This window comes from Camellia sinensis, chromosome 6 (assembly GCF_055761805.1).
Source record: "Camellia sinensis isolate YWXY chromosome 6, ASM5576180v1, whole genome shotgun sequence".
In the NCBI taxonomy this organism is placed as follows: Eukaryota; Viridiplantae; Streptophyta; class Magnoliopsida; order Ericales; family Theaceae; genus Camellia; species Camellia sinensis.
Genome location: NC_138966.1, coordinates 204,019,110 through 204,032,394, shown reverse-complemented (window position 1 = coordinate 204,032,394; position 13,285 = coordinate 204,019,110). Strand labels below are relative to the sequence as shown.

The 13,285-nt window shown below is 36.9% G+C and overlaps 1 protein-coding gene across 4 annotated transcripts; it reads left to right on the top strand.

Moving 5' to 3' along the window:
* The first annotated feature begins 395 nt into the window (after positions 1 to 395).
* On the top strand, positions 396 to 12,985 carry DRM3 (S-adenosyl-L-methionine-dependent methyltransferases superfamily protein). Of its 4 annotated transcripts, none has more exons than XM_082872985.1 (12): positions 396 to 684; positions 1,635 to 1,710; positions 1,794 to 1,916; positions 3,388 to 3,484; positions 3,591 to 3,637; positions 5,240 to 5,335; positions 6,480 to 6,590; positions 7,136 to 7,235; positions 7,728 to 7,840; positions 9,030 to 9,120; positions 10,668 to 10,747; positions 11,539 to 12,985. In XM_082872985.1, exons 2-12 carry the CDS (start codon positions 1,708 to 1,710, stop codon positions 12,865 to 12,867), a joined length of 2,190 nt encoding a protein of 729 aa, XP_082729111.1. In that variant the 5' UTR covers positions 396 to 684; positions 1,635 to 1,707; the 3' UTR covers positions 12,868 to 12,985. The 4 variants fall into 4 exon arrangements, with proteins under 4 accessions (XP_082729111.1, XP_082729114.1, XP_082729113.1 ...); XM_082872987.1 differs by having other exon boundaries at positions 449 to 625; XM_082872988.1 differs by lacking the exon at positions 5,240 to 5,335 and having other exon boundaries at positions 397 to 684.
* Positions 12,986 to 13,285: the final 300 nt, after the last annotated feature.

Genomic DNA, 13,285 nt, shown 5'->3' with positions numbered 1-13,285 from the left:
GTCAGCGGTGGCGGAGGTGATGATCTAGGGGACAGCGGAGGAGGAGGAGGAGGAAGGGGAGATCCAATGTCAACAATGGTGAATCCATTCAACAACGATCAAAGTGTGTGTACAGAGGAGATGAAAAAATTAGGGTTGGTGGAAAACATAAGAATACTTTAGTAATTTTATTTTAATATAAAATTGTAATAAAAAAATAAATTATTAAGTGTGCACAGAGGTGGGTGAGTGTGTGGAAAGAATTTTTCTTTCTTTTTTTTTTTTTTAATATTTTAATCGGTTAAACAAAACAAACAAAAACCAACCCATTAACGGTTAAAAATTCCCATCAACCACCTAAATTTTACCGCAGTCTCCCCCACACATAAATGACAAGCGCGATACATGCATCAGCTCAGGCCCCACACACTGTCTTCCATAATTTAACTACACAAAATAATATCAGATCAGATAGATATCCTCACTCACTCACGTACGGAAATTAGAGTACCAAGCCCGTGAGAGAGAGGTCACAGTGACTCGGAGTCTTCTTCTTCGTTCCTTCCGAGTTCTCTGGGACTCCAATTTGATCTATAATTGCAGTCAGGTGTACTCGACGCGCCGCTCTTCTCGACTTGGATTTGAGGTCTCCGGTGAAATCTCCGATCAGCTACATCTCTTACTCTTCTTCTTCTTCTTCTCCGGGTATCGATCATGATTTCTGATCTTAATTCTTCAAAATTTGTGCTCGATTTGCTGTCGACTATGGTCTCTTTGCTCTGCTTTTAATTTCCATTTCTCGTTTTTTTTCTCGTTTCTTGACTTTTTCTTCTCTCTCTCTCTCTCTCTCTCTCTCTATATATATATATATATATATATTTATACACATGCATATTCATGTATTTATGTCCGTGATTGATGTAATTTGGTTGAGGCGGCAATGGTCAAGTCGAGTAATTTTGTTTGCGGTTATTCAGAGTGAGGTATTGGTACCAAGGATTTGTGAATTTCTGCGATTGTTATCTCTGGATCAGTAGCGGAATTCATAAATTGTGCAAAGGGAGGTAGAAATATTTAGATTTGGAAGGATCGGAGTAAAATTATATAGATTTTGGAGGCCAAAATGTTCATTTCTTGTGATCTTGAGTGCTTGATGAAGGCTCAATCCAAACAGCACACAATATTTTTCTCGAATTTTGATCTGAAACGAATCCAAACAGCATGCGCTTGTTTTTTTGTGTGAAAGGACTGGAATATTTCTTTACAATATGGATTCTTGAAATTTGTGTGTAATCAGCTAACCATTACTGTGAAAAGCTTTGGTACATATTTACATCTATGTTGGTGTAGAATGGAAGAAAAAATATATTCATGTAGCCGACTCCAATCGATTGGGACATATGGCTTGGTTTGGATAGTTTGCACAAAAGAGAATTTTGCTCAATTGAACCAAACACGGCCTAAAGTTATTCACTTTCATACCTTATTCCTTTCCCTTTCCTCCGTCACGGTGCAGTTGCCATAGTAGATTTGGTTTCCAACAGACATTGTGCTTCAACCATAGTACACATGAACTGCGTTGTGAATGCTGAAGTTCTAAAAGTTGCATGTTTCTTCATTCCATGTGTAGGCTGATTTGATTATTTCTTTTGCAGAGACTCATTGCAGTTTGTGGTAGTATATACACTACTTCTGTCTAGCTTTGCCGCCAAGTTTTTTTGTGTCAATATGGTATATACAATCATTGGCCATTAATTTTCTTCTAATGCAATTGAATGTATTCACACACCCTATCTCTTACTTTTGTTTTATAGCATGAGATAACAGAGTTTACAGACAACAGAAATTCATCAGAACAGGACGGTGAGGCAGGGACCATGCCAAAGAATGATATTTTGGACTTGCCACCAGATAAAATTCACTCAAGGCATATTGGGGTATGTCCCACTTTTGTAGATAATTGATTATTCTTTTGCTTATTTGGATCTTTTAATTTTCCTACTTTGTTTTGTCATGTCTTATAGTAGTTATATTTAATTAGTGTTTATTTTGAGTCCTTTATTTTGGTGAATCATTGTTTTAATTGTTTGTTATGGATTATAGGATCATTGCAAAAGCTATTTGGTCGCTTTCACAGCAAATCATAACAATAAACAGCTTCATTTGAAAAGCTGTAGAAGCACCAAAAAAACAGAATGAGCGAATACATGTTCCAAACCATGAAAATTAATGATTTTACAAGCCATACTTATAACACTTACAACTCCGCATAAAAGATGCTGGATAAACAAAGAAAATGAAACTAGAAAATTAACACCCATTTTGCAGTGTCAAAATGGGTATGACCTGCTGGTTCTTCTTCCATGTGGCAACCTTTTTACTGAATAATTCGTTGGGCAATAGCGAGCTATTCTATGTTTTCCCATATGTATCTAAAAAGCATTTATAATCTCTGCTGCTGCTACCATCCATAGAGAAAAATGCTATGAATGCAGATGCAGGCCTTCATGTGGTTTCCATTTAGAGTCTGCTACCCAATGGAAAATATACTTATGTCTGACAAAAAAAGTTTTTGTCTATGGCTCTGTGCTATAGTTTCTGATATTTTGCCTGTTTTCTCAAGAGCTATGTTACCTGGAACATGGATCGTTCCGGTAAGTGGAATAGGAATAGGAAGGCGGTACACCACATACTCTAAATTGTGGTACGATAAGAGTAGACTTGTACTATTGTTTACGCAATAAGAATTTAAGGTACTTTTAGTCTAGAGTAATCTTTTTTTAACAATTAGACATTTAAATCGCTGAATTTACCGTTTTGATGTATTAAGTAATTTTTTTGAACATGGCAAAAGTTGTAGACACGTTGGATTATGCTTCTCTGTTGGATATCCTTTTATTATAATCCTGTAACTCAGTAAGGAAATGGTGGGCGGCAGTGCTTTTTTTTTTTTTTTGGTCACATGTTTGCTCCAAATTTTTAATTGTTGCTCTATGTTGCATGGAGGCATACATTTTAATTTGTTTTTTCTTTTAATGCTCATTTATCTAGTTTCCCTACATTGCTAGCAATGTCTAGAATTTTTTGCTGCACACCAAGCATTGTCTTCTTTCGATAATCATCCTGACAAAACTATGGATCAGGTCAAGCACAGGGAACCTTTAGACCTTTTTATACTCTATTCTATGTCTGTTGCTATCTTTGAATAATAAATTTCGTGCATGGATCATGTGTAATTTTGTTTTGGTGTCATTTCTCTGTGCAATAATGAATTTTTGCCACTGGACATTTGGACTGAATTGTTTACTTTTCTTGAAAGTTCATTAGAAACTGGACAGTAAATTTACAACTAATAATTTTATTTTATTTTTTGCTCTTTTTTTTTTTCTTGGAAAATATATATTCTAGGACAATGTTGCAAGCTCATCAGGGACCAATTTAAGATCATCTTTCATAGGGATGGGATTCTCACAATCTCTTGTTGACAAAGTGATTGAAGAAAAGGGTATGTAATGTTGTGCACAAAAGCAAACTTTGTAATGTGATTTTCGTTGTTGATTTTATCCTTTCTTTAATGATCTTGACCAGAAAGTATTTCCTTTTCAATTTAGGTGAAGATGATGTTGACTTATTACTGGAGACGCTCTTTGCATATTCTGTAAGTGAGAACCTTTCTTGTGTGGTGGTATAATGTTAGATTGTTTTAGTTCTCAAAAATATTGTATGAAGGTCTCTATGTTCATTAGTTGAAGGAAAATATAAATAAAATATCTCATAATTAACTTTATATTTGTTTGTTTACTCACTCGCTTTATACTTTTTAGTCACTCATTTTATACTTTTTTAGTTTTATCTTTTTTTCTGATCATCAACTATCTACTTGTTTGTACTCATTATATATATATATTTTTCTTTTTAGCAAGATACATAAAATGATTTGCTGTTGCTAAAAATAAAAATAACGTATGATCTACTAATGACCCCATCAATAATGGTCCGTAGCCCAACTTGCATAGCTGCTTTTAAGCTTTTCTTGTCTATATACTTACTTTTGACAGAAATATGTGCTGGTAGTATCGAACTCTATTAAGAAATATTTAGATTTGACATCTAGAATTTATTTATTTTCCCATATTAGTGACAACGCTGCTCTAACGCTTGTCACTTCATTTAGTCTGATCAGCAATTTGTCCTTTCCTTGCCGACTAATGGTCCTTTCACTAGGAAAAATGGTTTTTCCCTCCTGGGGAACTTCACATTGCTTGTCCCTCTGTCCCGGGCTCTATGCGTAGTTGGGCCTTTTGTTTTGGGCCCTCCTCTTTGGCCCACTTTATTATGCCCCAATTCAAGTTAGGATTTTTCCACCCACCACACCAAATTTTTTATTAATTTTTTTTTTAAAAAAAAACTTGTGCTAGGAACCATATGCCCATGTGAGTTTCACGTGTATCTAAGCAATATACATGTGTGACCCCCAAAGCATGCCCGATTCGCAATACATTAAAAGAACTATAGAAAATGTTTCAATGTGTGCCTGACACATGTTAGGGCATGATGAGTGTTGGTTTTGTACAAGGACATGCCCCCTTCTTTAAAGTGTCCATGCTTCTTAGATTATTATTCCCTGGACACTGTTCAGAATTTTGTAGCTACCACCATAATACACATTTTATGATCTAATCACTATTTATTCCTGAATTTGAAATATTCCATGCTAATGATTTATTCTTGAATCGCAATTAATTCTCAAATATGAAATTTCTATAGTGATGATTCATTCTCAAATCTTGAATTAGTCACTTCAATTGATTCAGGGAGAAAAATCCATGTCTCTGTTTCTTCCGTGTGTGGGAAGTATTTACTTTTTGTCAACTGAATTATGTACTTCAGTGTCAGAACTCGGTGGACCTGACTACTTGTTTTTAATGATTGTTCTGTCTCTGCTGCTTTGTCAAATTTTCCCTTCATTGGTAGAGAGCCAATGATTATAGAGTGATAGTGATACACAAATGGATCCTTAATTCAGGAAAAGGAAACCAAATTCCAATGAGGAATCTGCTTTTAGAAATAGAAACGAATTTCGAAATATCTTGTTGTATTTATAATGCAAAATCTAAATAAACCAGTTGTGCCTCCAGAAATTATTTGTATGCATTACATACATTTTATTCAAGTACATCAACTGTGCAATACATTATGCTTTTCACATTTACATAAGAAGCTTTAATGATTAAACATTGCATGCTTTGGAATGAAATAGGCTCTTCAAAAACCACAATCTGAGTCCTCAGATTCTTTGGATGGTTTATTTTGTAACAAGAAGGATGAAATAGCTGCAGATAGTCATCCAAAAGAGGTATGTTGGTGTCATTTTGGCTGTGCAACATAGATTGCTTCTTTGGCATGTATCTTCACAAAGGAAGATGTGGAGTTTTTATTTGACCAATTTGAATAAGTCAAAGGAATTAATATAATAGTCATATTTGCTATAGTTGGTTTCCTTGTGTCAATCAGATTGAACAACAGGAAGATCAAAAGAACGTGACGAACATCAATCCGGTTCCCGAACTAGTGACAATGATATTGCAAAATAATCATTTTTAGTTTTTCCTCCATTTATCAATATATTTATTTTTATCTGCTGGAAAATTTTGTCAAGAGTGACAAATTTGCTGATGTTTTGGTTTCATAGTATCTAGTGGAGCCTTTTAGTTGAAATTAATGCCTATTTTGCACTTTGATGGGTTTTTCTTGAAACTTTTTCTCCCTTTTAGAAGACTTGATAAATATTTCGTTGTTTGAATTTTAATCGTGTTATGTTACAGGTCTCTATCAGAAAACAGATATAGTACCTCCCATGCCCGACTGCTAATATGCTAAACAACAATGATTCATCTCACTAATTTGGGAGCACTAATTGACCACTAATGATGTGGAAATTCAAAAAAGAAAAAAAAAAAAAAAACTTAAGGCCAAAACATCACATCAATAAGTGGGACCCACCAATTAGTGCTCTCCTAGTGCTCTTAAATTAGTGGTCTTAAACATTTTTCTATGCTAAATTTACTGAAAGAATGCCCTAGGGGGGTTTGTAACCAAAATATAGTCATAACCAAACTAAGCCAAAACTTATAAAAAAAATTCTATAGTAGGATTCGCACTCTGTGGCCCAAGAGAACAACAATTCAAAAATAAAAAAATATAAAAAAACTTACGGTAGACAAAGAGAACTGCTACCTGACAATGAAACACTAAGAGATGGTAAGAGAATTTGTGTGAAGGCCACTGCAATGAATTGAACACAGCACCTGATTGCAGCAAAATGAATTGCAACCAAACTTTCACTTCTATGATTTTCTTGTAGATGTGAAACTCTTTTTGAGAACATATGTTAAAAAGAAAAGAAGTGAAAGGGATAGCTGAGCCATTCCCCTTTCTTTATGACCTTTTTAGTTGGAAGTTATAATCAGTAGTTGATGACCTGCTTTGAAATGTAACAGGTTCTTCATAAACAGAATTCCAAATCATCAGATTCTCTGGAAAGCTTGTTTGGTGATGACAAGGACACAAGCTGTTCCCCTAACATTGCAGGGGAAATGTGTCCAAAAGAGGTATCTCTTGGGATTTTGTTTGTGTGATAATTGTGCTCATTTGATTTGTATTATAGAAGTGTGCCCAATTTAGTCACCATTGGACGGGGAAAGGAGGGATCGATTTTTGATTTTTTCATAGATAATTTTTATGAATGATGGAAGTTAGCCACTGCATCATGCCATCATTGAGTCCCAGTCATAGTCTTGAGCACTCCACAGTCTTTGGATATTTCTGATGTCTCAGATTTTGTTTGGATCAAAATGTGGATGATGTAATTCTTATAATAATCTTGACCAGGAACATATCTGACTTTGAAAGTGAAACTAAATCATGTTATCTATCTTTTCTTTTATTCCATTATGTTGTTGGCCAAAGTATAGCAGCTTTATTTGGTTATAATTTTATGATAAATGTGAAGTTGATTGTGGTTGTTCTTGTATCATATATTAGCAGTAGATTGCCTATTTCATTAGGTATAACAACTGTCATTTTAGTTATTTTCTTCAAGTTTTTGGATTGTTTAAGTTGTCTTTGGTTTGGTCTAATCCACAGTCCACTGCAGGAGACTGATATACATAATGCAGTAAATGATGACAGAAGAGCATCCTTGCTCATGATGAATTTCTCTCTGGATGAAATCAATTTTGCGATGGAGAAGCTCAGTATGCATTTTTTTTAGCCTTTCTCTGTCCCATATGGGTTTGTGCATTTGTCTTTCTTTCAATGAACTTTCACAATTATATGGAGACTTACTTTCTGTCAGTACAAGTCCCCTTTAGCCATGTCAACATGCCTAGATTTTGGGTGGTTCTTTCTTTAATCCAACACGTGTTCAAATTTCCAAATATTAAAATTTATGTGTGTGCTCATGTTTTTTATGCCCATACATCTGCAAAAAATCATCAAGGATTTGCTTCTATATAAGTACTTTATGATTTTCAGTTCAATTTTTTTTTTTTTTTTTTTTTTTTTCCACCCAAAAAAAGATTCAAGTTTTTTAAAAGTCTTCTGTTTCTCAGATTCAGTTATACAAACAACTAATATGGTTGGTATTAGTAGTTCATTGTTTTAACATGTGTGGAGTTGTGTTATTAGGGCTCTCTCTCTCTCTCTCTCTCTCTCTCTAACTCTAATATCCTAATGCTGTGTATCAGGTGAAGATGCTCCAGTCAATGAACTGGTGGACTTTATCTTTGCTGCTCAGGTATCTGAACACCAAGCACATGATAAGGATAACACTTGTCACGGCAATGAAGAAAGGAACAAGGTCTTTGTTGATGATTCTTTATTATTATTATTTTTATTATATTAATATACATATATATTGAGGACAGGCCTTGGTGTAGCAGTAAGATTGCTCCATGGCAACCTAATGGGTTTGAAACATGGAAACAGCCTCTCCGCATGTGGAGATAAAGCTGTGGACATAGGGCGGGAGCTTTGTATACTAGGCTGCCCTTTATATGCATGCCTACATATTCTATCTTGATAATTTGTTCATTCATTATATCGTGATCCAGTTCACTGCATTAAGGTCATCACACAATATAGTTTGCCATGGTTAGTTTGGTTTGACAAGAATTTGTCTGTCATTGACCTACAGGTCACTGTTTATTGCTTTTCGTTGTCTATGATAATTATCATATAAGCTCCATTAGTTTAAAATGGTTCAGCCCCGACTTACATTTGTGGTTTAATGCATTACTTTGCAATGATTTTCTTTGGCATACATGGCGTTACCATCTCATATTTGATAGGACTGCAGATGAGGACAATTTATGTGCACATTATGAAGAGAAGAGATGAAAATTGGAAAGATCTTAGACAGATATTGCTCTCCTAAGGAATTATATAAACATAGATTTATGATAGCTCTGTAAAGATAAGAATAATAATTTAACATTGTGATTGATCTATACATGCTGGCCAGATCTAGGTGTTACTATTTGGCAAGTTGGTTTGTGGTTAAAATAGTCACAAAAGACAAAATAGGCTATTTTAGCTACAATAAACAAAACATCACATTCAACCCATAATCATTACACTCTTTTCTCACAAAAAAATCCAAAAAGCCAAAAAACCCTTCCCAAACCAAACTTTTTAGCCCAGGCTAAAATAGTCAAAAAAGCAAAAAAGCCAAAAAGTCAACCCACTTCCCAAACGGAGGCATATGTTTCTTATGAACTTAGAGGATGATTAGATCAAAAAAGTACTTGACTATTTTTTTTCTTTTTTTTTCTTTTTTTGAATGATCGGCAACAAAAGAAAAAAATAAATGTACTTGGCTTTACATCTAGGGCTAGGTGGATGGGTATAGTTTTAACTTCACGAAGTTGAGCATCAAGTTTAGCAAGTTTAACTGTGCATTAATTCGTTTCTATGTTTTCCTGGATTAATTAGCTTAGTTCTTGAATGTCATATGGCCTATGGTTAGCTAATCCATCTAAATTCTACAGGAAGCTTCTAAGTTGATTACGGACAAGACACTTCGTTTGCTTGAAATGGGATTCTCAGAGAATCAAATTTCTGCAGCTATTGAGAAGTATGGTGGGTAATTATTGCACTAATATTGAATATACATCAATGTTCCATCGGCCTTATGTGCTATTTTTAATACTTTGGTATAGGAAATAAAGCAAATTTATGTCCATTTAAGTTTTCTTTTCTTCCTCTTTTGTTCTTCGAGCTTCTTCTGTTTTTCATTTATTTATTTTCCTTTCAGTTTCCATTTTTTTAAACCTACTTAAGTGGATGTTTCAATGATCTTAAACCTACTGAAATGGATGTTGCATAAATGACCATTGAACCATTTTTAGTTAGTGATGCAAATGAGAGTTTAAATTCCTTTCTGAATCTACAGCATTCCTTACTTATTTTGTTTCTTGAAGAATTTGTGAAATTTCTATCCAGTTGTGGGTGAGAGGTGTGGTTAGAGGTAGTCTAGGAAGATGGCGGGCACTTCAATGGCCTAAGATCACAGGAGGTGGAGAGGAGGAGGTCAAGGCAAGCTTGGAGAGGGAGAGGTTGGCAGTGATGGACCTTGAACACTGATGTAAAGTGTGAGAGGGGATGTTTAAGTGTGGGACTTAGTGTGTTAGAATTATGGAGTTGTGTTGTTGTTGTGTCTTGCTGCATATACGATACGTTATATAAGCCACAGGAGTATTGAAGCTCAAGAAAACTGTTGAACAGGTGGCTCGTTCTCCTCAACTCTGCCAGAAGTGATATAAGCCCTTCTGCTGTCTGTGGCTTGATGGCAGGCGGAGAGCAACGTTTTATGGCAGGCGGAAAGTAACGTTTTGTATATGCATTGGATGATATGAATGTAAGGTCGTTGTTGCCTCTTCCCCAAGCCTGGTCGAGATGGAGTAGTCTTAGCAAGAAGACAACCATCTTGATGATCCTATGTCCTCAGCCGCCAGTCCAATATGCTCTGATGATCCCGAGCAGTGGTGCATAGGCCTTGCTCCCAACCCAGGCATCCAAGTAGGTGAATGGGCCAAGGCCCACCTCAGTGTTTAGGAGAGCTAGGGGCTCGCTTCCAAGCGACCACGTAGGAGAATGGGCCGCGGACCTATCTCAATGTTTAGGAGAAGGGCTCGTTTCCAAGCGACCAAGTAAGAGAATGGGCCGCAGGCCTATCTCAATGTTTAGGAGAGCCAGTGTTTATCAATTCAAGTCCAAGTGAACCGGGGGCTGATTACGTTGTTGTTTGGTCTTGGAGCGAGCTATGAAGGACCATGGGCCCTGAGGGGCCATGGTACTGCCTGTTGCAGGGCTCTTCATATTTAGATATATTTGGGCTTATATGTATGCTCCCGCTTAGGCTAAGCATATAGGCTTGGTTTTGAGTGGTGCCTTGGTACACAGCGCCTGTAGGGCTCGCCATGTATCAAACATATGACATGCCCACTTGGTGCCTTATTGGTCTGCCACGTGGGTGGGGTTTTGGTGATGTGGCACCCGTAGGGCTTGCCGCGTATTGGGCTTGATACAAGTACCCACACCAGTCATTTCATCATTGTTCTAGGTCAGGCATGCAGACCATTTGCTGCCAATTTTTCTAGTTATTAGCCATTTTTGCTGTCTTTCAGGTTCTGAAGTTCCCATTTCCAAGCTTGCCAACTCAATTTGTGCAGATGAAATTGGTGGTGCTTGCAATGTCAAAAACAAGGTTAGTGTCCTTTTGTATGACCAGTCATGTTTTGTTTTACTAACATTCTCATTTGTTTTGTATAAACCATACTGCTGTTCATTTTCTGTTTACAATGCTCAGAACAATTGACAAAAATATAAGTTGACGTAACAGATCTTGCAACTATAGGCCAGCTGCTTTGATGTTTGTGCTTAGGTTTTGAAACTTTCTATTGAAGCTCCATTTGATCAATTTGACCGCATTGATCTTCAAAAAAAGCATTTGCTTGCAAGATTTGAGATAATATTTAAACCTGCAGTTTGGGTAGTTCTTTATTTCCTGGTGTTTTTGTTGCCTTTGTATCTGAGCTTTTCTGGTCTTGTGTGTGTTACACGGTCTTGGGTAGAACTCAGCCCTAAAAACTAGTTATTGAACTATGGGTGCCCTCACACTGCAGGCCAGAGACACGCACACTTAACCCCAAAAGCTAGTTATTGAAGTGAGGGTGCATTATATACTGCACATTACCTTTGTAATGAGGTGATGTGGGACTTCACTTCACACCCTCCCTCACAAGTAGCGACACACACCCTACCCATTCCTAGGTACTCTGGCTATGAAACTATGTTACACGGTTTTGTGTCGAACTCAACCCCAAAAACTAGTTGTTGAGGTGAGACTGCCCTCACACTTACATACTGCACATTACTCTGTGCTCAGGCAATGTGGGAAAGTTTTATTGCATGCTGGTTTTTGTTCTTGCTTACTACTACAGTGTTTCTATCGGTTGGTTTATGACATCTGGAACTTTTTTTTTTGGTTTCTTGCAGCATCCCTTGACCTCTTTCAACAAGAAATTTTCAAATACTGGAATTAATTATAGGTCTTGGGCTAGGGGGGTGGAAGATGATCCAAGTAACAATTCTTTAGATCCATTGACACTGAAAACCAAGGAGTTTAGCCGAATAGCTGTTTCTAGGTATAAGGATCTTGACTTAGAGAAGCATAAAGGAAAAAGGCCAAGAGAAGAATATTTGGAGTTAAGCAGTTTGAAAAGACCAAAACAAGAGCGGGCGCCTGTACCTCAAGGACAGCTTGGTAATAAGCCTAGACGGATTGATGGTTTAGGAATGCCCACACTGTCCAAACCCAAGTCATGCCAGAGTGTTGATAAAATGGTAGCTAAAGCTCCGTATTTCTTTTATGGAAATGTGATGAATTTATCTCAAGACTGTTGGGTCAAAATATCACAGTTCTTGTATGCAATCGAGCCGGAATTTGTAAACAGTCAGTTCTTCTCGGCCTTGAGTAGGAAGGAAGGCTACATACACAATCTTCCTTCCCAGAACAGGTTTCATATTGCTCCAAAGCCGCCAATGACAATAGAAGCAGCAATACCGCATACGAAGAAATGGTGGCCGTTGTGGGATCCTAGGAAGCAGTTGAGCTGCATCAGTTTTGAAATTAATGGAGTCTCAGAATTATGCGATAGGCTTGGAAAGATATTGACAGATTCCAAAGGAATACTTTCAGCAGAAAAGCAGAGAGATCTCCTCCATCAGTGCAGGGCATTGAACCTAGTGTGGGTTGGTCGTCACAAACTAGGCCCTGTAGAACCAGAACATCTAGAGCGAATTCTGGGTTACCCGTTGAATCATACTCGTGATTCTGAGCTTAGCCTAAAGGAAAGACTTCAATCACTCAAACATTCCTTCCAGATAGACACGTTGGGGTACCATTTATCCGTGTTAAAATCTTTGTACCCAGGAGGACTTACTGTACTATCAATTTACAGTGGAATTGGCGGTGCAGAAATTTCTCTGCACCGTCTTGGGATTCGCTTAAAAGGGGTGGTGTCAATAGAGCCTTGTGAAAGAAAGCGGAAGATTCTCAAGAAGTGGTGGCAGAGTACGGGACAAACTGGGGAGTTGGTGCAGATTGAGGGCATTCAAAGGCTAGCAAGTAACAAGCTTGAGAGTCTAATTAAGCAGTTCGGCGGTTTTGACTTTATCATTTGTCAGAACCCGTACACTTACTCTTCAAAAATTCCTACAATGGCTGCAGATGGTGACAGCGTCGGAGATTTAGACTTCTCATTGTTTTATGAGTTTGTTCGTGTTTTGCAACGTGTAAGGAGTACGATGGAGAGAAGCAAGTAACATTTTCCCCCATCATGCTTGTTTCGGTAGATATCAATGTATTATATAATAGTGTGTTCACAACTACTTCTCATCAACGTTCTCTCTGTTAGCAATAAACTGATCATAACCTAATCAATTTCCTGGTGATAAATCATAAATTATAGCAATTAAATAGAGCATTGAATAGCATAGGAGACACAAAACCGTGAGTGAATTCAGCAACAAAGCATCGTTGACATTAGCCTTTTCAACTTTGTTACAAAACTGTAACTTGAAAGCAAAGCCATCGAATCCCTCGGGTAGATTGTTGGGTTGGGGACAATGCTATCATCTTGCCAGCAAGCATACCTAAAATCCATGTTGTATGACCCATATAAAACGTGAACAAGCAAACAGTGTTAGAAAAATAAATAAACAAGAATATGGCTTGCTTTAC